At 38.1% G+C, this 21,146-nt stretch overlaps 1 protein-coding gene across 8 annotated transcripts in view; it reads right to left on the bottom strand.

The window, feature by feature from the left end:
• Positions 1–21,146, bottom strand: part of dnajc13 (dnaJ homolog subfamily C member 13) — a 151,429-nt gene that overhangs the window by 9,572 nt on the left and 120,711 nt on the right. For all 8 annotated transcript variants that reach the window (XR_015752825.1, XM_043719456.2, XM_043719454.2 and 5 more), the window contains 8 exons: positions 20,689–20,763; positions 19,365–19,477; positions 18,086–18,255; positions 13,710–13,752; positions 9,633–9,806; positions 8,193–8,372; positions 5,875–6,015; positions 662–805 (listed from right to left, as the gene is read on the bottom strand). Coding sequence is in view for 7 of the 8 variants with exons in the window: in XM_043719456.2 (XP_043575391.2) it covers positions 662–805; positions 5,875–6,015; positions 8,193–8,372; positions 9,633–9,806; positions 13,710–13,752; positions 18,086–18,255; positions 19,365–19,477; positions 20,689–20,763 (1,040 nt within the window). In the remaining variant the exon portion in view is untranslated. The remainder of the gene's footprint in view (positions 1–661; positions 806–5,874; positions 6,016–8,192; positions 8,373–9,632; positions 9,807–13,709; positions 13,753–18,085; positions 18,256–19,364; positions 19,478–20,688; positions 20,764–21,146) is intronic.

Genomic DNA, 21,146 nt, shown 5'->3' with positions numbered 1-21,146 from the left:
CTGAACCTCAACCTGAGCTACAAATCTTAAAGATCGCATTGGCCGATTCATCTTTGGAGAATAAAAAAGGATGAGTCAGTAAAATGTTGAGGATAGAATCCCAGGGAATAAGCAACTGTTTAATACACTCCACTTCTTCACAATGACTCTGAAAATTCAGGTTTGGTTTCTTCAGGATCATTTTGAAGATTTGCAGAAGAAATGTACAGATTGCAAGCTTTCTAAAATGCGATTAGCGCAATTGACTGCACTGGTGACAAATAGCTGGGGGAGTATGGACAGCCTTCAATATAATATGGCTTTAGTATTTGGTCACAAATAGAAATTTTGTTGCCACAGTTTCTGCTATAATTGAAAATGATACTCATGTATGTAAAGTATTTTTTATCCCTTTAAATTTGGTAAGTCCGCTACATTGGTGGGGGGGGGTGGCACAGGAATTAAAAGATGACTGAACAGGTATATTTTTCAAAAATTGAGTGTGATCCACTTTTGTTCCACGAGATTAGATTAGTAAACTATTTCATGGCTGTTTTCTAGGTCACCAGGTCAAACCTTGAAGATTATCAGAGCAATAAGTCAGTCATCTAAATACTTAACGCTGCTTTCTCACCACCAATTCAATGAATCTGGAAAATGATCTAATGTGAAGAAATCTCACCTGTTCACCATACTGCAAACTCCGTGTCATTGATTTAAGTGCATTTACAATCTGTGCTTTCGTGGCAGCTGGATTTTCAACATTCTCAAGTCCTATTCCTTCCAATAGCCGCAGGAGGTATGGCACCAATTCAACTTTCAGACCCTTCAACAAACATGAAGTTTAATTTAAACACACAGCAAGCACAGGTCAAACTGGTACCAAAATTAGAATCTAGTGATAAGCAGTGCTGCACAAAAAAAAAAGTGGGAAAAGATAATTTGAAAAGCATTGCTTGCTAAATAATTTAGAATTGAAACCTTGCAGTACTGCATTTCATCACATGTATCTGCAATGAAAGCTAGAGATACATATCCAGCTGTAATTTCATTGAACATGGATTTATAAGCTAGATTTGAAGAATATTTGTGCCAAGTGCTACTTCAATGAACAGTACTCATGACTAATCCTTTATGGTGAAGTATGGAGATCTTGCAGATGTATACACAATAATACAAACGTAGGGTGCACCATTAGCATTTTGTACTGGAAACTTGTTTGTGACCACCAGTATAGAATGAGGCTCAATTTCTCCAAATACCATTGGAAAGACAAACTATAGCCTTTTGGTAGTACAGAACTTAAGCACTACTGAAAAAAACCATACATTCTTTCCAAAAGATTTTGTCTCCCACTATTCACATGAAATACCAAAGAGGAAAACAATATTCATGCTGCATGAAACAAGAGTGCTAATTGGTTGGCAAGTAGACTCTGATTGGTACAGGCATTGCCATGGATGATGCATTTGCTAATAATCTACAGTTAGCAGGCATATGTTATTTAACATTTAAACCAGGCAAAATCAATGGACAGGCTGAAGCATTGTCCTGTGTGACGAACCAGAGAATGGCTGTTACCTGCTTTGTTGCATTGAAGCAGGCACAGGTGTGCACATGCATGTATGTGTTTTTTGTCTGCAAAGATCATGTGTATTAATGTGTAGCTTACATGCAAGTGCACTCCTCCGTGAGGCTGGCTGAAGAAACTAAATTTATCGTCAGTATAATTCTTATCAAAGGATTATTTAGCGAGTGCTGCCCAATCACTGAATTACATCGGATGTCAGTCACTGTGCTGTAAATTTTCAAGCATGATCTGGTTAGGTACAGTCAGTCCCTACTGTCACCAACAGCCAAAAGGGATAGGTTGATCAAATGCACGTTACGGGATTCCAAACAACTTGTCTGATCTTCACTTGCCACAGAGCTTCAAAACCAACCTGGATATGCATATCAGTAAATGAGAAATAGCTGGAATAGTCATCCTCAACAACATTACTATAATTAACAAAATGCACACCATTCCCAATGAAATTTATATCCATTGGATCTGGTCAGCACAACTACTTTGCCTTATTTGAAAGGACAGTCTCAGAATTAAGGGACAGTAATTGAAGACTGAGATGAGGAAGAATTTCTGAGGGCAGAGTGTCTTTGGCACAAAGTTGTGGAGCACAGTCCTTGTGTATCAGCAGATTAGATAGGGTGGACAGTGACAGCCTTTTTCTTTGGATGGTGAAGGCTAACACGAGGGGACATAGCTTTAAATTGAGGGGTGATAGATAGAGGACAGATATCAGGGGTAGTTTCTTTACTCAGTAGTAGGGGCATGGAACAGCCTACCTGCAACAGTAGTAGACTCACCGATGTTAAGGGCATTTAAATGGTCATTGGGCATACATATGGATCATTGTGGAATGGTGTAGGTTAGATGAGCATCAGATTAATTTCACTGGTCGACAACATCGAGGGCCAAAGGGCCTGTTCTGCACTGCAACATTCTAAGTTCTATATTTAAAGTTGAGATAGATTTTTTTTAAATCAGTAGGGCAATCAGGGATAATGTAGGATGGGCAGAAAAGTGGATGTGATCAGCCACAATCCTATTGAATGGTGGAGAAGGCTTGAAGGACCAACTGGCCCACTTCTGTCCCTATTACTGTAGTCTTACAAAAGCAAGTTAAAAACATTTGCTGGACCTGTTGAGATCAATTTATGCCAAATGACATATACGAATGTTTGTGCTGTCACAGCCTATCATGTCAATGAATGACATGCCTTTAGGTGCTACCTTATCTATCGCCAGCACTGCACAACACGGACTGGCTAGTGGTTCAATTACCTGCTGCAGTACGTTAACTTGTTTTCCACACATGCATTGTGAAGGATTCCTTCACACTTGCCAAGATCATACAGACTTGCACACTGATAGCAATGCACTGTCCTTGTGCTCATTTGACATTGTTAGCCTATTCATCAATGTACCAATTAAGTAAGCCATAGACATCTGCACTGCAGCACTGTAACATGACTATTTAGATACCCCCCACCCCCCACGCCAGTCGCTGCGTAATTCAGTATTCATTGAACTTCTGAACTCAGCCATTCACTTGAGTTCAGTTTTAATAATATTATGCATGTCCAAATAGTTTGCACTGCCACGTGGTCCCTACTGGATCCAGACTTCTCAAACATCTTAGTGGGATCCCATGGGAAATGTGTTCTTGACGAAATAACACAACTTCCTACCACTTGCATTTTCGATATACTGTATAGAATGTTTACTATGCTTGAATCTATAGCTGCATGACAGACTTTTCTTACACATCTTAAAGAATTCTATCCTACAATCAGATTCATCTTTGACTTCAAACAGTCAAGCGAGTTCCTTTCTTGGATGGCCTAGATGAAAAACAGGCCAGGAGGTTCTCTGCTACTATCTGCCACAAACCTCTGCACTCTGGCACTCCTAAAAAAAAAAGGTCCATGTACAAATCGCTCAGGTCCTATTTACAAGGTTTCGCCCTCATGCCCGAAACGTCGATTCTCCTGCTCCTTGGATGCTGCCTGACCTGCTGCGCTTTTCCAGTAACACATTTTCAGCTCTGATCTCCAGCATCTGCAGTCCTCACTTTCTCCTATTTACAAGGTTGCCAATAAGACCAATCTGATAGCTCCACATACGACAAAACTGGCCTTATTGGCAACTTCATAAACAAGGTTCAAGCAATTTGTTCACTGTGCAAGCTGGATGCTGAAAGAGAGGGAACATCAAAGCATCCCTGTGGTATAACTGCTACCTTGATCAAATCATGCCTCAGTATATATTGCATAAACAGATTAAAAGGCCTAAGCTCACAACTGGTCCCAAAAATTGCCCAGTCAACTCCAGTTACCCAGGAAGGTATCTCAAAAGTCTGAGCAACAGATGATGCTAGTTGTTTCAGAGTTACTACAAATGCAGTAGCAATACGTGGTATTTCTAAAAAAAAAATGCTTAAACTAAGACAGAAAAAAATATTCTGCCTATTAAGCAAATTGGTATGTTAATTTTAGTGGTGTGCTGATAAGAATGTAGGCATTCCAAAGACAAGTAGATCACCTGAGGCAATTGTCTTGAGATGTTCGCTGAAGGGTTTGACTGGATGTAACCAGCCCTCACATGCAAAACTGTGTTCAACATCAGATGCGATTGTGCAATCAGAGACTTGCTAAATAATCCTGAGGGAGCAAAGAATTACTGACAACCAATTTAGGGTAATCAGTCAGGCTCAGAGAAGCAAACTTACATGTATTGAAAGCTGCATATATTAATACACAGAGCCCTGTTCTTTGCAGACAGAAACAGACATACACATACTTCACCTATTTCAATTCAACAAACTAGGTGACTACCCTGTGAAATGAATCCCAGAGAGGTTATGTCAACCAGTGGCAATTTGCCTGGTTAGAATTTAAATTTTAGCAGAGAACTGTAAATCATTGTCATGGCGATTGTGCCAGTTAGAAATCACACACACAAACACACACACAAACACACACACAAACACACACACAAACACACACACAAACACACACAAACTGTCCTCCCATTCCTTCTTTTCCCTCAATAGCATTTCTCAAATTATCTTTATGATTTGATGATGAAATGCTTTGACAAAAACATGTTCTTTTCAGCAATACTAAAACAATTGCCTTTGGCTCCAATAACAAAATCAATACTTTTGCTACTGATTACAACTGCCTGAGGCTGTACAAGACTGTTTGGAATCTCAGCATTGAGATCCCCCCCACAGGAGCGCAGTCTCGCACTCAAATTTTCCACAAACATTGCCTGTATAACATTGTCAGTCTTGAACCCACTAAAGCCTACCTACTAATAAGAATCTCACCCACCAAAGAAATCCTCTTCCAAATATTTCCAATGTTGCTAGCTGCCTTTGCATATAGTTCCTGGCACTAATATTCTTGGAGTAATCCTGATGCAGCTTATCAACACCTTACATTTATAGAGTATCGTTTTAATATCAAAAAATGCCCAAAGGCATTTCTGATCAGAAAGTGGTTGCTGAGCCAAAGAAAAGGTTAGTTCTTTTGAGAGCATTGCATACTCCTTTTTTGTGAACATCCAAGTGACCCATAGCTCTTGATTATTTCCTATTCTAAACTCAATATTCCTGTGTTTGCTGACTTTCACGGATTCAATTGCTTAAATTTAAAAACCCCATCTTGGTGTTTAAATCCATTAAGGCTTCACTCCTCCCTAACAATAGAAATTACTGCATTAAAGCACCCATTCTATCTTTTGTGCACCTTTCCTCCTCCTGTCGCACAATTTGTGATTTGAGATTAAAACCTTTTAAAGGAGTCAGACTGAAATTTGCAACAATGCTTTCAAACACCTTCTTCAGAGGGCATTGCTTGGCTGAAGCTTTCAGTTAACCCAATAACTTGCTCTCTGGCTTAGCAACTAATTCCGGTCAGAAATGCCTAGAGACATTTTTTTCATATTAAAATGGCACAGGTTAAATGCAAGGTGTTGATAAGCTGCATCAGGTTTACTCCACGAATAAACATCGTCTAGCAACAAGAATACTGGTGCCAGAAACTATTTTCCAATAGTAGTCATCAATAAAGAGTAGATTGAAACTAGAAAAATCAGTTTGTTCCAACATGTTCTCGTAATCAGATTCATCACAGCAGTGAGTGTGCCTGATTGCAACAGTTGACCAAAGGCAGATCAAGAAAAAGAATGTAATATTCACGAAGCCTTCTCTTGATAATGCTAACATTTACAGAAATTAACTTGCAGCTTATATCCAGCAAGTAACACTAACAAATTCAACAAAATAGCAGTTCAGATTGATGAAATTCTCTATTAGAGGTACCCACCTGTGCTACTAAGTCAGTCTGCTCCTTCTGGAACATTCGATTCAGAGATTCCGAGGCAAGGCCTACCATATCTGATCGCACCTTCATTCCGTTCATCAAAGGCCCGATAGTTTCCAGCATTGCCATAGCTCGGACACATAACTAAAAAAAAAAATTGTTAAATGTTGAGTAAAATTGAAAAGCTATCACCATTTTATTACTTCTGTTACAAATACCAAGATTACAGAAGACAGTGTCACTAAATAATAGGCATTGACCAGTATCACTGGAATCTTTTAGACAATGTTAATTATGTTATCCCCTCCTTGATGTCCTCAATGCACACAAACAGAAGGTGGATTGCGAATGCACTCCAGTAATCAATTGACAAGAATCACTAACATATGGGCAGTACCTGTTTTCCCATTTTCTCCATCTTGCCACTAATTTATGCCATCAGACTGGAGGACCTAATCTTGCCCAACAGATATTTTCTTCTTCTCATCGGGAGAAAGTAAGGCTGTGGGAAGGGCAGCCATAACACTAACAGATACCAAGGGACAGGTAGCTGTCCAAGGTTGAGGGAGGGAGGTGCAGGGCTGAAGTGAAGAGAAGAGAAGCACATAGACTACTGTGGTTATAACAACTGGGCAGGCAATACTGGCAAAAGTTTGGGAACACAAACAGCGTCCTTTGAAGTCATAGCCGGAGTATCAAAGAGCGTGCCTTTGAAATAAGTGAGATCGCAAAGTGATTAGAAGGAAAACTGGAAAGGGCCAGTGAAGAACCAGTTGTCATGTTCATGATCCAGGACAAATGACATGCAAGTGAGGCAACTGCGTTAAGGTTATGGAGGGCAATAGTTGAGCCATGTGCTAATTAACAAAAGGTCAAAAGAAAAAAATAACTAAGAGCAAAACTTGGCTAAAGGGTTTCTGTGCAGAAAAGAGGGGCTCAATTCTACAGAACCAAGCCACTGGAAGCCTGGCTGAAATGGGACATGTAGTATTTGAAGCTAATACAAGGGGCTGATTTGGGAGGATGAGGATGCTCAAGTAAAAACAAAAACATGAAATTAGTTTGATGAAGATGATGATGAAGAGGAGCAGAATCCAAATCATACAGTGGAAAAGACAAATTTTTGTTTCTGAAAAATAGCAGAAACAATGAACTGATAAGAACGTGATAGAAACAACAGTAATCAAGTTTGACGAGACAAAAAAAAAGGAGAAAGAAAAACAGCATAAAGGCAAAATGGCCAGATAGAATGCAGCATGGTGCAGATTTCAGTCGATAAACTGACATAGGTCAAGGAATGCAATACATTTGAATCACAAATCCAGTTTATAGAGAACAGTAGGGGCTATCTTCAAAACCTAGCTACCAGCTGGTCATGACTAAGAAAAATACGTACTCCAAGTCATAAGGTCATTAGAAAGACCACAGAAGTTGAAGTCTAGCAATACTGAAGTAGTACCAACTTTCCAATACCCTGATGGTGAGCATTATGATCAGTTGTGGGAGGATGACAAACTCATTTCTGATTAAATAATTCAAATTCTGTCAAATTGCTCAATCAAATCAATACACATCAGCATGCCCTGGGATAATTCCATGACTTAGATTTAGTGGTTATAGGCAATTGCCTTTGACAGACTGGTCTTCAAAAACATGTACATTTCTGGAAATAATTACATTAACACAAGTTGCCAGCTCGGTTCACACAAGCACAATTGGGTTTGTCTTTAAAAGACATGCTATTAGAAAACTGGGCTCCCCTAAACTTACATGTGTCCAATTTCTACAAAGATGGTTTTGTTATGCAGACAAAAAAAACATTTGAGCACCCCAAAATTCTGGACACTATATTCAACTGTCAAGAACCTCGGGTTCTGTCTGCAAATAATTATAATAAGTCTGTTTAATGGTTTTGTCACTGTTAAATGATCTCCAACAGGGCAGATGTAGTTTGTCTGCTGCAACAAGATCAAATCTGGTGGAACCCATGCAGAAGAAGGACTTTTATTCTACAGTATTTCATATCAATTGCTTACTCTGTAGTGTATGCACATTTCAGATAAGGAGGAACACAGGCTTGACAATGGAAGCCAACTCGTAGCACAAATAAAATGATAATTTAGCAACAAGGCAAACCAATAACAGACAAGTGAGGCTGAATAAGCTTGCATTACTCAAATGGTATGAAACAAATACAATACATGCAATGAAGGTTGCTGAAATTACAGAATCCAATGATTAAAAACATTAAAATTTCAATCTGTAGAACTGGAAAAACAAAGTTGATGTTGAAACACAAATTAAAAAAAAAACATTTTTACCTCATTGTCAGAAAGAGCATGAATGACCCGGATTGATGACTTGGGGATGACATTGTTTTTGTGGTTCAGAGCCTGAATAACTTTAGGAAGGTGGCCTAATGGAGGTACCTGGTCTGCCAGCTGAGGCTGGGAATGGAAGAGGCAGACTGCTGCTGTGGTAACCGTTTCTAAAGTTTCACCCTGTGCAGAGAAACAGACCAATTACCAACACGTGCAAAGCATGGAGTTACACAACACTTCTAGTTAATGGAATGTGACATGATGAGACAAAAATCTACATAAAATAAGAATAGACAAAAGAAGTTATTCAACCCAACAAGCTGTCCGCTCCCTTACACTTTCTTCAAACAAAGCTTAAACATTTCGTGATGTAGATGCATGGCAAGTTATTTTGACTTTGCTGTGAACCTATGGTTATAAGTCATCAGTTTACGAACCATTATTATAACAACCTGAGATTGTACAGCAAGTCAGTTAGCCATACGATCAAACATATATATGGGTCATTCTATCTGAGACACGCTCAATGAAAATACTCTTTTCTTCCCCCTACTTACCTCTCCAGGTTTCAAATTAATGCAGCTGTGCTATCTGCCTCGACCATTCCAAGGGTTAGCAAATTTCAACTTTCCATTACACAGTAAAAAGAAAGTTTCCCCAAAATCTATTAGTCACTAACTTGCATTTGTAGCCCACAGTTTTAAGCTCTCTCCTCCTCTCACTTCACCACTCAACACTCTTGAGCAAACTCCTTCATAGTATTAAAAGACCTTCATCAGTTCACTTGTTTTCTTTTTAAAAAATTCAAAAAAATCCATAGGTCTGATCAGTCTTTCCTAACTGTTGCACTCACTCTGGTTCTAATACCAACCATATAAAATTATTTTTGCACTCGCTCTAGTTCTACTGCATCCTTTTGTAACACGAAGTCTAGCACTGTGCACAGTACTCTTAAAATGTGGTGTAAACACTGGTTTGACAGATGTTCGACATGAAGTCAAAAAGCAGAGAGCTAATTTCTACAGAAATATAGACATCAATGCTTTGTTTGCACTTACGAATTTGTCTGTCTATTTGCATTGCTCCTTTCTCACGATTTACGAACTTCAGCTTCAAATTGCATTGTGCACCTGGCCAATTTAGATTTTATTCTGCAAGGAGTAGATGACTCCTCGTTTATCCTGCCAAAATGCAACACCCCATACTTCACCACAAATTAATTTGCCATTTACGTTCTTAATCTGCAATCGTCTTTTTTCTATATTAAAGATGTCCCACAAACGTTGCTATCATACTTAAGCATAGTTACATTATTTTAAATGTGAACAATTCCTTCAAGTTCAAAACTGGCTTTCAAATTACAGAACGCAGGTCATCACTAATTTCTCTACACATTCGCTAGTACGGAGATTAAAAGATGATTTCCAATGTCACACTTACATGAGGATTATTTGTTTCCAGCAGCTCTGTGAGTTTCTCCAGCAGCCCAACAAGGAATTCTCGAGGTTTACGTAGAACCCAACCAGGTTGTGCAATAAAGATCCTCAAGAAGACTCCTCCTACTGACAATTCACCTCCAACTTCACTATAAGCAACTGTAAAGTCTTCCGGTAACTGCAGAGGATGGAGAGTATTTGTTTCATATTAATAGTAGTTTTTCTTTTGTATGAAACCCCCATCAACTCAAACTCTCTTCCACAGAGAATGATTTAGGAGAAAATGTATTTTACAAATGCAATCACTTACTAAATGAACAGCTAGTTAGGCCAGTTGCTGCTATTTCTGTGGGGAAACACCCAATTGCACCTACCCCCTAATATCACTGCTAACCTTGTATTCTTGTTTGTCAACAAAAGTCTTAAATTTGTGATTAGAACATAAAAGCAATTGTGTTATTCCACTACTTTTAAACAACATTCTCTCACTGGAGTTTTAAAGCAACGATGCAACATGGTCAGTTTCCCTTGTTTATATCGAATACTCAGTTAAACATGACCAGAGAAAATCCCGGTCCAGTTGGTTTTCCCCTCCCTCCATTTACTCCATACAACAAACTTCACTGGAAGCAAAGCCTTTTTTCCTCTACAGCACACAAAACAATGTCCATATTTTATTATAGATAGATAAAAGTTCAGCGAGTTATAGTTAAAAGAGGAACCTCTTGTCTATGATCAGGGAACGCCTAATACCCTAAAAGGTAACAACTACTTCATTTCCAGCAAGACTGGCTAACCTTATTTATCCATTCTGCTGTCTGTGCTAAAACTCATTAGGCTTGGGTTGTTTTGATGGGTAGGCTATGTTTTGAAGTGCCCCTGTATACAAGAGGTGTGGGTCAAAGCAAGAGTTTTGCTCAGCAAGAACAGGCAGAGTTTATTGCCTGTGGAACGTAAGGGATCGAGTGTAGCAAAGTAAATCTGGTGGGGAATGGACAATGACACTGCAGATCACACATAATCATGGTTCTTTAGTTTTGTACAGAAATGACTGAGGTTAAGGAGCTTTCCTTTCAGGTGCTCTTTAGTCACTACAGAGAACAGAAATTTAGCCATTTGGCCAAACAAATATATAGCCTGATCTTAGATGAAATTAAATCACTATTGTCAGGTAGATTTTAAATAGAATAGGTTTTCATCCATACTTTGGTTGATTCCAATATGTATTTTGAAGGTGTCTGGTCAGATCTTCCATTCAAGGTAGTTATACCATCATGAGGTTGGTGCAAGACCATGAAGCAGTTTCTTAAACAGCCAAATCACCGGAGCATAATCCACAGGACCCAAGCATTTACCAAATCAAATGCTCCTAACGTCTGGCATTTTTCTTTGATTTATCTGGCAACAAACACCTCTGAATGATTTAAAGCCACAATGTCTCCGGGATTTAATCAGTCACAGGAAATAGACAATTCAGGTCATTTGACTTTTATTGGAACATTTCCAACTCAAATCCATTTCAACCCACACCAATTATTCCACCTCCCATATACAGTATATTGAAGACACTCTTGAATAGGTTGAGCACTTTCCAAATACACAGCAACCAGCACACTCAAAAGGCCACCATTGTCAAAGAGATCCACCACCATCCACCATACTCTAGAGATTTTGAAAGTGCTTGATAACAAAGACGCTTAAACCAGGACTTCTCTGGTCAGAGCAGCTGTTATCATCACATTCTTCTACTTCAGTGGGACCTAGACTATCAACAAAGCATAAATGTTCGAGAAATTCCAAAGTGCATCTCTCAAATTCAATGAAAATATTATTGTTCAAGTGCTAACAGCCTTCCTGAACACAACTCCACAAGCATTCATGAAAAAATCTTGAAGAATTAATTTTAATAGGCCAAATTTTGTGACCAGCTGTCAAAAAAAAAGTCTCTTTCACCAGGATCCTATTTTCTCAACCCTCAAACATACAGCTTTCCAGGGGAGGACAAAGAAAATGTTTCAAAGACACTGAAGCACAGATGTATCAACATTAATGACTGGGAAGACTGATTCCTAATTGTTCAAGACAGCAACAAATTGTCCATTAAGCTGCAGGTACAGCTACAGCAAAGGAGGAAAGAAAAGGAAGCAAATCCTGCACTCGGGATCCCACTACTTCACAGTAAATATCGGTCTCCCAAACCACACAAAGATCCACTACGGAAATTTGTGCCCAAGAAGACTTCAAGAGACAACAACATGACATGTGCCAGGAGACAAATTTATTAATTGATACAAACACCTTGAAAAGATTAGTCTCAAATTCACCACTTTGGCTGCTTAGTTAGTTTAGAGTTGAAGGTGACGTGATTGACCAAGGAATTGCTTGGTTAACTTTAACTCAGCTCTTTAGGAAATCTACAAAGAACTCATTGGCAAGTCTTAATCAGCTGACTGGGGATAAAAGTAGTTCAATAGGAATGGGTTTTTTGCCCCATATAAACTGATTTTGTATTTTTTGAAATACATGTAACATAAATAACCTAATTTTTACAAACTTTGTATTTTCTTTATAAGGTGATTTTAGTCTGAATTTACAGTGTCCTATCTGCCTCTCATCATTGTAGCAGGTAGAATAATGTTGGGTTTCTCTTACTTCTATTCAGTCCAATGACAAGTTCTCACTCTCAGCATATATAATGGAGTAATTGTGGGTCATGAAGGTAAATACAAGCAAAATACCTACTCTAATCACCTACAATATTGAACCCAACGAAATTCAAAGAACCATGCACTGAATTCATTGAGACAATTATATTTGTTTTCATATTAAAAGCATTTTCTTCACAGAAAATGCCGCTGGTATTAATGGCTGTTTATGGGCTTAAAATATAAAAAATATTTTTCCTTAATTCCAGTTGCAAATTTAACCAGCTGTTACGAATAAGCAACACCAAATCCAAAATGAAATAAAAATGAACTTCAGTAATCATGGGAGTGAAATCAAAACCCCAGTGATACTTTCTGGATCTCAACAGCATTTGTAAGCTGGACTAATACACACAATATAAATGTTGCAGTATGGAGGACATTCCAACTTTTATTCACTTTTTTTTCTTTAAGCGTAATCATTCTCATTACCATTCTTTTACTAAAATAAGATAGCAGAAATAAGCATCAAACTTGCTGTGATAAAAGGGTGCATTGGAATCCAAATGTTGCATCAGTTTGACAACAGGCAGAGTGTGAAATGGAGCTTCAGTGCCATCTAGAAAACTCACATCAAACTTCATTATGTTTGATGAGCAAAATGAAAAAAAAGTTGCATTCAACTAGGATTGAGCTATAGGGGGAGGCTGAACAGGCTGGGCCTGTTTTCCCTGGAGCGTCAAAGGCTGAGGGGTGGCCTTATAGAGGTTTACAAAATTATGAGGGGCATGGATAGGGTAAATAGGCAAAGTCTTTTCCCTGGGGTCGGGAGTCCAGAAGTAGAGGGCATAGGTTTAGCGTGAGAGGGGAAAGATAGAAAAGAGACCATGGGGCAACTTTTTCACGCAGAGTGTGATACGTGTATGGAATGAGCTGTCAGAGGATGTGGTGGAGGCTGGTACAACTGCAACATTTAAAAGGCATTTGGATGGGTATTTGAATAGGAAGGGTTTGGAGGGATATGGGCCGGGCACTGGCAGGTGGGACTAGATTGGGTTGGGATATCTGGTCAGCATGGACGGGTTGGGCCGAAGGGTCTGTTTCCATGCTGCACATCTCTATGATCCTTATAACCAATGACATGTTACCATCCTCACCTCTGCCTTTCCCATTGCAACTAAACTGGAAAGAGAGTTTTGGTAACTCAGTTCAATCAGCAAACGAACAAATTGACCTTTACCTTGTTGGGTTTTACTAATCTAAATAAATATTCAGAAAAAAATAAAAAGTCCTCTCTCTTGACAAAAGCCACTGCGCATCAAGGGGTTGTTCAAACAGTCAATTCGACATCACCTACACAGTCAGTATCAAGGTCATGGGAGAATATGCTTACGCACGCCTTTACAGAATCTATTATTTATACAATCTCTGCATACCTTCCAATTCACATCTGGATTGTCACGCTGTTGCTTGAAGTGGCTTTAAAAGAAAGAACAAACTTAGTTTAATTGAGAATTCTTAGTTTCAGTGCAGCAGCAACACACTCTTACTTTGAAAGATAAATGTTGGAATTTATTGGCGGATTATTTGTTCGTTACACTGATAATAAAATGCATGATAATTTAAAACTATTGTCCTAGAAATCAGTTACTTTCTCTCCCAACAACCCCAAAAATGTACAGTAAAGTTCCTTGCATCCTGCCTGCACTTCAAGACTTTTATTGTCCAGTCAACGGGTGGCCAAAGCGAGATTGTAAATTTACTGCTAATTAATAAACTAGTGCACTGCGACTACCCTGGAATTGAGCCCAGGCCATAGGTGAAGTAATGTCTAACAAACTGCACCAAAGCTAACAAAAGTTGAATTACATCTAATGCATCCAGAGCAAAAACACTGCTCTGAGTTTCAAGTTTATTCAATCCATCTATTTTAAGACACTGTTTCACAATTCATTCAAGAAATTCATTAAACTATTTTCTCCACATTTTTTCACATCAATATCACAAAGGGTGGGAAATAAAATAGTTGCATCTCTACTCCATAGCACATAGTAGTTTTAAAAAAACATACAGTCATGAGATGTGGGTGTCACTGACCAGGCCAGTATTTATTGCCCAGAATACAGTTAAGTGTCAACCACTTTGCGGTGGGTCTGGAATCACAGGTAGGTCAGGCGAGGTTGGCAGTTTCCTTCCCTAAAAGGCATTAGTGAACCAGGTGGGTTTTTCTGACAATCAATGGTTTTTTTTTCGCGGTCACCAGTAGACCCTGAATTTCAGAATTTAAAAAAAAACTGAATTCATATTCCACCATCTGCGAAGGTAGGATTTGAACCCAGGTCCCCAGAACATTACCAGGGTCTCTGGATTAATAGTCTAGCAATAATACCATAGGCCATTGCCTCCCTATGTGCAGGAAACGTTTACAATGATATTCCTCAGTTCTTTAACCTTTGCATAATGTAAATCAAATTCCACAAACAAAACGGAATGGACCAACTGAGCAGCCCAGGGTAGGGAGTCTACCACATGTGGTTTCATCCCTCCCACCCCAATATACATAAACAGCTTGCTGTTTTAACACCTCCACTGCTTTACTGGAATGCAATTTCAGCAATAACTGACATTGGGAAAGATGAGCTTCAGCTGCTCCAGGCAAAAATCAAAGAGGGTAAACAGCAAGAATCATGGTACATGGGAGCCAAACTACATTCCAAATAGGAATACACCATAATGTGAGCAACTATGAAGCAACAGCTTGTTTGATTTAGTTACTGATATTAAAAATGAAAAATAATATGCAAACTTTGTTTTAAAGCCAGCTTGGAACACCGACAAATTTTATTTTCAGCTGTCAGTCAGACACACTTTTCAAAATGCAGCCATCCTGTAAAACAGGTATGGTCAGCATCCAAATTTTGGTCAGTTAGTAGTGGTACTTGGCAGGGGAAGTCACCACAGTTCAGAACAGACATGGACAATCGTAAAGGCTAGCTTGGAAAGGCTAGCACTGATAACTGGATGCCACAATTGAGTTTGGAAGCTTGGTTTGTTTGCTCAACAAGCACATGTCAAAAGGTATGTCCTTAGTTTCCCCAGATGTCCTGTTGGCTATGAAAACACAAAGCATCAGGGGCAAGAAAAATACTAGAGTATTGCAAATCGACAAAACAGAAAAATGCAACATTTGGGAAATGTTTTTTCAGCAAACTTTTTACAGGAAGCTTTAAACAAAGAAAATTTCTCTGTTTCAAGAATTACTGTCCAGGTCATACAGAATTTGACTACATATCAAAAAAGACATCTTGTTAAAGCTTGGTCTAATGTAAATCAGGACAATTTGCACATCAATTCAAGAGAAAAGGTAACATTTATATTGCGTAAAAGTTGTGGGCTGAACACCAACCTTTTATATTTAATACTTGCTCTTTCAGTAATGCGCATCAAGTAATGCAGAAAAAAAATCTTGTCAAAGATTTGTCGTGCACTCTGCAGGACAATTTGTAAGCATATCAATTCAAGAGGAAAACCAACAATTATATAGAGGAAATTGTTATTGAATCTTATGCAATATAAATGGTAGCTTTCCCCTTGAATGGATATGCTTGTAAATTGTCCTTATTTGTGTTAGACAAAGCTTCAACAGGATGTGTCTTTTGTCAGGCGTAGTCAGCTTTTATCTATTGACAATCTTGACCTCAATTCCAATGTGTTAACCCAAGTATCTCTATCTTGGCTTGTACAGGGGTTCAAGACCTTTAATGGACATTAGTCTTCTGCACAAAGATTCCGGATTATCGCATTTTCTTGAAAACCTACATTAGTGTTTGGACTGTTGCATTTTTAATTTAGACATACCTGAGAGCACCTTAGACAGAAAATAGCTTTTTCTTCAAGAGCCAGAATTCCAAAACTTGCAGATTATACCAAATTACAGGCAGAGCAGATGATAAGAAATGCAACCAGATTCTGAAGGATTAAACTAGATCAGTATGGGTCATGTGTAATGTGAAGATAAATAGGACTTTAGTGCGAGAACAAAAAACAAGAGCGGGCACAAATTGGAATAGTTGTGCAATGCGATTGAGAAAGATTACAGAAGTTGCACAAAAAGAAAGCTACATTTCTAATTAACAAAAAGAAAATGGAAAATAAAGTAAGGCATTAGACTTAAAAAAATGCAAATCTACACCAGTGCTAGAGTGGTTAGGTGAAGTGTCTTTAGGGAAGCAGAGTCATTAAGGCTGTCATGAAACAAAAGGAAGAGAGCTGGTTAGAAGTGCATCACTTTGGTGACAATATTATCAGTGATACCCAGATGCTGAAGGCCATTTGTTGATCAAACTGAGACAAAGAACGGTTAAAATCTGCCAGAGAAAGATAGAGTGATGAAAGAATTTGGGATGGCACATGGTCTACATGCATGCTAAGTGAGAAATTTACCTTTGTATTTATGATTTTAAACATGCTTCTTTTCTTAGAAATCAAAAAATATAAGTTACTCCATTAGTGAAAGAATCTGTAAATTGCACTAAACATAATTTGCTTGTTAATTCATATTTAGCTTGTTAATTCATATTTAGCTTGTTAATTCATATTTAGCTTAAGTTGATCTGTTTAATAGTTAGTGTGTTTAAGAGGTGAAATCTTGTCCACTGGTCTCTTCTATTGAGGTCATTTGATAAGTTCAGTTCTTTTACATTATTGGTTTCCAATTTGTCACCAGAGGATCATTACAGTACCCATATTAAAACCATTTATGCAGTTCCCTAAACTATGGGCAACAGCTTAAGCAGCATCCTGGTACCATCCTGGATTCAAAGTGACCAAGGCCATTTGCATAATCATATTTCTAGAAGCTTCTGAACCCACACCACTGTACAGAAAATCCAGTTGAAGTTAACACAAACAATTCAGAGATGAGCCAAGTGCTTCCACCTACCTCTGGAAAAAGGGAAACATTAAGTTCCATTATGCTAAAATTAGCGTTAATATTTTTAACCATTACCTCACTATCTCATTGGGAAATCTAATAGAGGTAAAGCTACACTGTTAGCTAAATAGTCTTCCATTAACCCATGGAGGAGAACTGTGGGCTCCAAGTACCTGAAATCTGAACTTGTTGATTTGGTGAAACTTTGAAGTCCAGAATTCTAAAATCAGCTGTTTGATCCCCAACAGAAAGGCAAGAAAGCAGCAGGTCTCCGATCCTCCATATGTCCAAGTTGGAGGTTCGGGAGAAAAAAAAAATACACTTGGCTTGCAAAAAGGAAGAACTACAGGCTCAGCTCACCGAGAACATTATGCTGGACACTGAAGTTCTGACTCTCATTAATTCCTCTAGATTTACAACTTGTCATTTATTACCTTTCTTGCATAGTTGATTTTGAGCATGAAAGTAAGAGAACGAGAGCTGTCATGAAGCATTTTCCTTGTGTTTTGAATGTTTTGATAATAAACGCTTTTTAATTTCATCTCAAAAAGCTTTGCTGTGGGTTTACTTTGAAAAATTAGAATTGAAAAGCCAAGGTTTAGAGAACATCTCTCACCTTACCTCAGCAAAGCATGGGAGTAAAAAGAGAAAGTAGCAAATCAAACAATATCTCAATGACAGGCTTCAAGGGGAAAACATTCATTGCTTAAAAATTTACCCTCATTCTGCATCCTTATGTCTCTACAAAAAGCACCTGATAAGAGGCTCAGGTTGGCTGGGTGTCTATACAAAACCAGAAACATTTATTAAATTTGAAAAGGGATGGACAAAAATCAAAGAAAAAAAAGTCAGAATTCAATGGAACATTGGTTTACATACTCTAGCATCATTTGTCGGACGGTTGTAGACACCTTTTCCCTGGAATTGTCATTCCATATTAACTCTGGGTTTTCATGTGTCCCCTCGAATATATGCACAGATGCTTCAGGATTGTCCCTCATAGCATCCATGAAGACACTTGGTAGAAATTTGGTCAGTGTGATTCTCACCTAAATCAGAAGTAGCAATGGTTATTGAAACAGTTCAGTGGCACGTCATAGACAATAGCATTAAAACAATGACATTGAAACCCTACCAATTAAATGAGGTATCAAATCCCCAACACCATTTAGTGAAATAGTTCTTCCTTTTCCATATGGCATAGGAAAAGTTTGCTTGATGAGATCATGACTGATCTGGCAATCCTCAACTCCATTTTGTCTTTTCCTCATAACCTTGGAGTTTCTTACTGATTAAAAACCTATTTCTGCCTTGAATATACCAGCTAAGCAGAGAGGAGGTATGTGGATTTTCTATAGATACCAATCTTTAATAGACTAAAGCATAACTTTATTTACAAAGAAGAAACTTGGATCAGGGCTCCAGGGCAGGAAGAGTTAAATATAGGAGACCCTACATAAATTCTCTTCTGGAAATTCATTCCATCTCTGCCATTTCTCACCATTTGGTTACAAAGATTTTCCAAAATTAAAAAAAGGATTAACCAAACCCATACAGGAAAAGAAAAACCAGAAGACAGCGTTGGAGAAAGGGAACTCTTGCATCTCTTGAAGCTGATCATCAAACTCCAAAGTTCTTGCCTACTTTGAAATTGAACAAGTGACTCTTGTCTATTGCTAGAAGGTTTTGGAAACTTCAGGACAAAAAATAACAAGATCTGGTTTGGGTTGATAGAGGGTGGAAACAATAGCAAGAACACACAAAGTCCAACATTAATATAAAAAAAAACTTAAGGAAAACCAAACCTTCAAAGCTACACTAGGACGACTTGCAAGGATAATAAAAACCCTAGTTATATGATGCACCACCTCAAATATACAGCATTAGATGTTTTGTTACGTGAATATTTCCTACAACAATCCAATTTCAATGCTTTGTATGCCAACGATACTACTAGGAGTACCAAATTAAAAATAATTTGCAATACATTTTTGCTCTCAAACAGTTCAGACATGCTTGGTCACAGAAACATAGGAAATAGTTGAGTTGTAGGCTTTCTGTCATTGGACCCTGCTCTGCAATTCAATGCGATCATGCCTGATCATACTGGTCCAACTTCCATTTATAAAGCCAATTGTTGTTTTAAACAATGACACACCTTTGGTCCAACGAGTTTGTCTGTAATCATTTTGGCAAAGAGCTCTGCAGTCTGTGCTCGAACCTGAGGATGCGTTGAATTACAAAACATGTCTAGTAGATATATAAGGGAACCTGCACAGAAGTAGAACAATAAATAACTTCATTTGCTCTTCAAAATTAACTCAAACAAAAAGACAAGATTTCAAAATGGAAAAATACATTGAGCTAGCAATTTAAGAAGCATGTTAATCCTCCAATTCAAGAATGATTTTTAAAGATGGGACTTTATTCAGGTTGAACAGAGGACTTCAATGAGCATTTACTTAGCCGGTCTGATCTGTATGTGACTCTAGATCCACAGCAATATGGTAAACTCTCAGCTACCCTCTGGACAGTTAGGAACAGGTAAGAAATGCTGGTCTAATCATCTTAAATGAATAAATAATCAGAAAAAGTTGACACAGAACAACTCACTGTTGAAGTCATGGTTATTGTATCATATTGTAAACTTTGAACTCATTAGGAATCTTTGTGCAAATGTTTGAAGCATACAATTAAGTGCAGAGTAAGCCCTCTGTTCTGCCTGAAGTTTAAAAAAAAAGTGCCCTTTAGATTCAGGAGACACTTCAGTGGCAATCCAACCACACTGCTCAAATTGAAAACAATTCATTCCAGAATAAAGTAGCGATAAAAATGGCACAACGCAATGCAAGACCATTTTCTAACAGTAAACACTGTGCTTAGTGTCAGGTTACTAAATACTGGTGATCTATAGTTTGCTAAATGTAAAACTTGTGTGAAGAGTAACGTGCTGGATGGAAACAGTATTACTTCATTAGCTCTTGACATTAATCCTGTTGAAAGTATCTGCTTATCCCAATTAATCACAAGAGACACTACAGCAGTGATTTCAGTAGTGAAATTTATTTCAAACCTCCATTCACTTCAGCAATTTGCCTGTCAGCTGCAATATGAAAGTTACCATTGCAAAATTAATGCACACACTTGCACCATATGAGAGACACATATTCAGCTTACTGCAGAAAATTAGAAATGTATTTTTTTTTTCAAAATTTGACCCATGTTTCTAAATCAACCTCTTCATATTACACACATCTGGAGCAGGTGGGACTTGAACCCAGGCCTCCAGGTCCAGAGGTAAGAACACTATTACAGTACCACAAGAGGACCCAGAGAAATCTATTTTGGACTGACTACACAACTGAAAGCAGGTGGCTATTGGTTCTGCTCATTAAGTGCAATAAGATTGCACATTTATATCTTAGAGTATAAACTAGTCGTGTCCAATATAGATGATACAAGTTAAAACACAATTGCTTTACCTTTTCCCATGGCTTCTTTTATGATCTTTGTATTTGACATCAAAGCATAAAGGGTTTCAAGGACAAGCTGTCGACCTAAGAAACAACAACAACACTGGGAGTTTCATACTTTAAATCATGCAATTGAAGATCTATACAGTAAAGGATACTTGTTAAAAAAACTGCAATTAGACTGGCAGTGTGTTCAGACTCCCTGACTGTGTGAATAATTGCATGCATTAGGAAACAAAGCTTAAAGCAATTCATTCCATTTTATTTTCCCTATGTTTCCTCCTTGTTCAATACCTTTTAAAATCCCCTTAATGTGCAATCTGTCAATTCTGAGGAGCCCAGATTCAAAGTGATTTGGCTATTCCCTCTGACATTGTTAACTGCTTTTGCCTCATTTGCCAGAATTAATATTCCATATACTATAGTTTTCACCTGATTTTTTCATTTGATATCATTGGTGTCTATTC

This window comes from Chiloscyllium plagiosum, unplaced genomic scaffold (assembly GCF_037043375.1).
Source record: "Chiloscyllium plagiosum isolate Xiang-an unplaced genomic scaffold, Cpla_swu_hap1 HiC_scaffold_34, whole genome shotgun sequence".
NCBI lineage: Eukaryota > Metazoa > Chordata > Chondrichthyes > Orectolobiformes > Hemiscylliidae > Chiloscyllium > Chiloscyllium plagiosum.
This window is presented reverse-complemented; position numbering and strand designations above follow the sequence as displayed.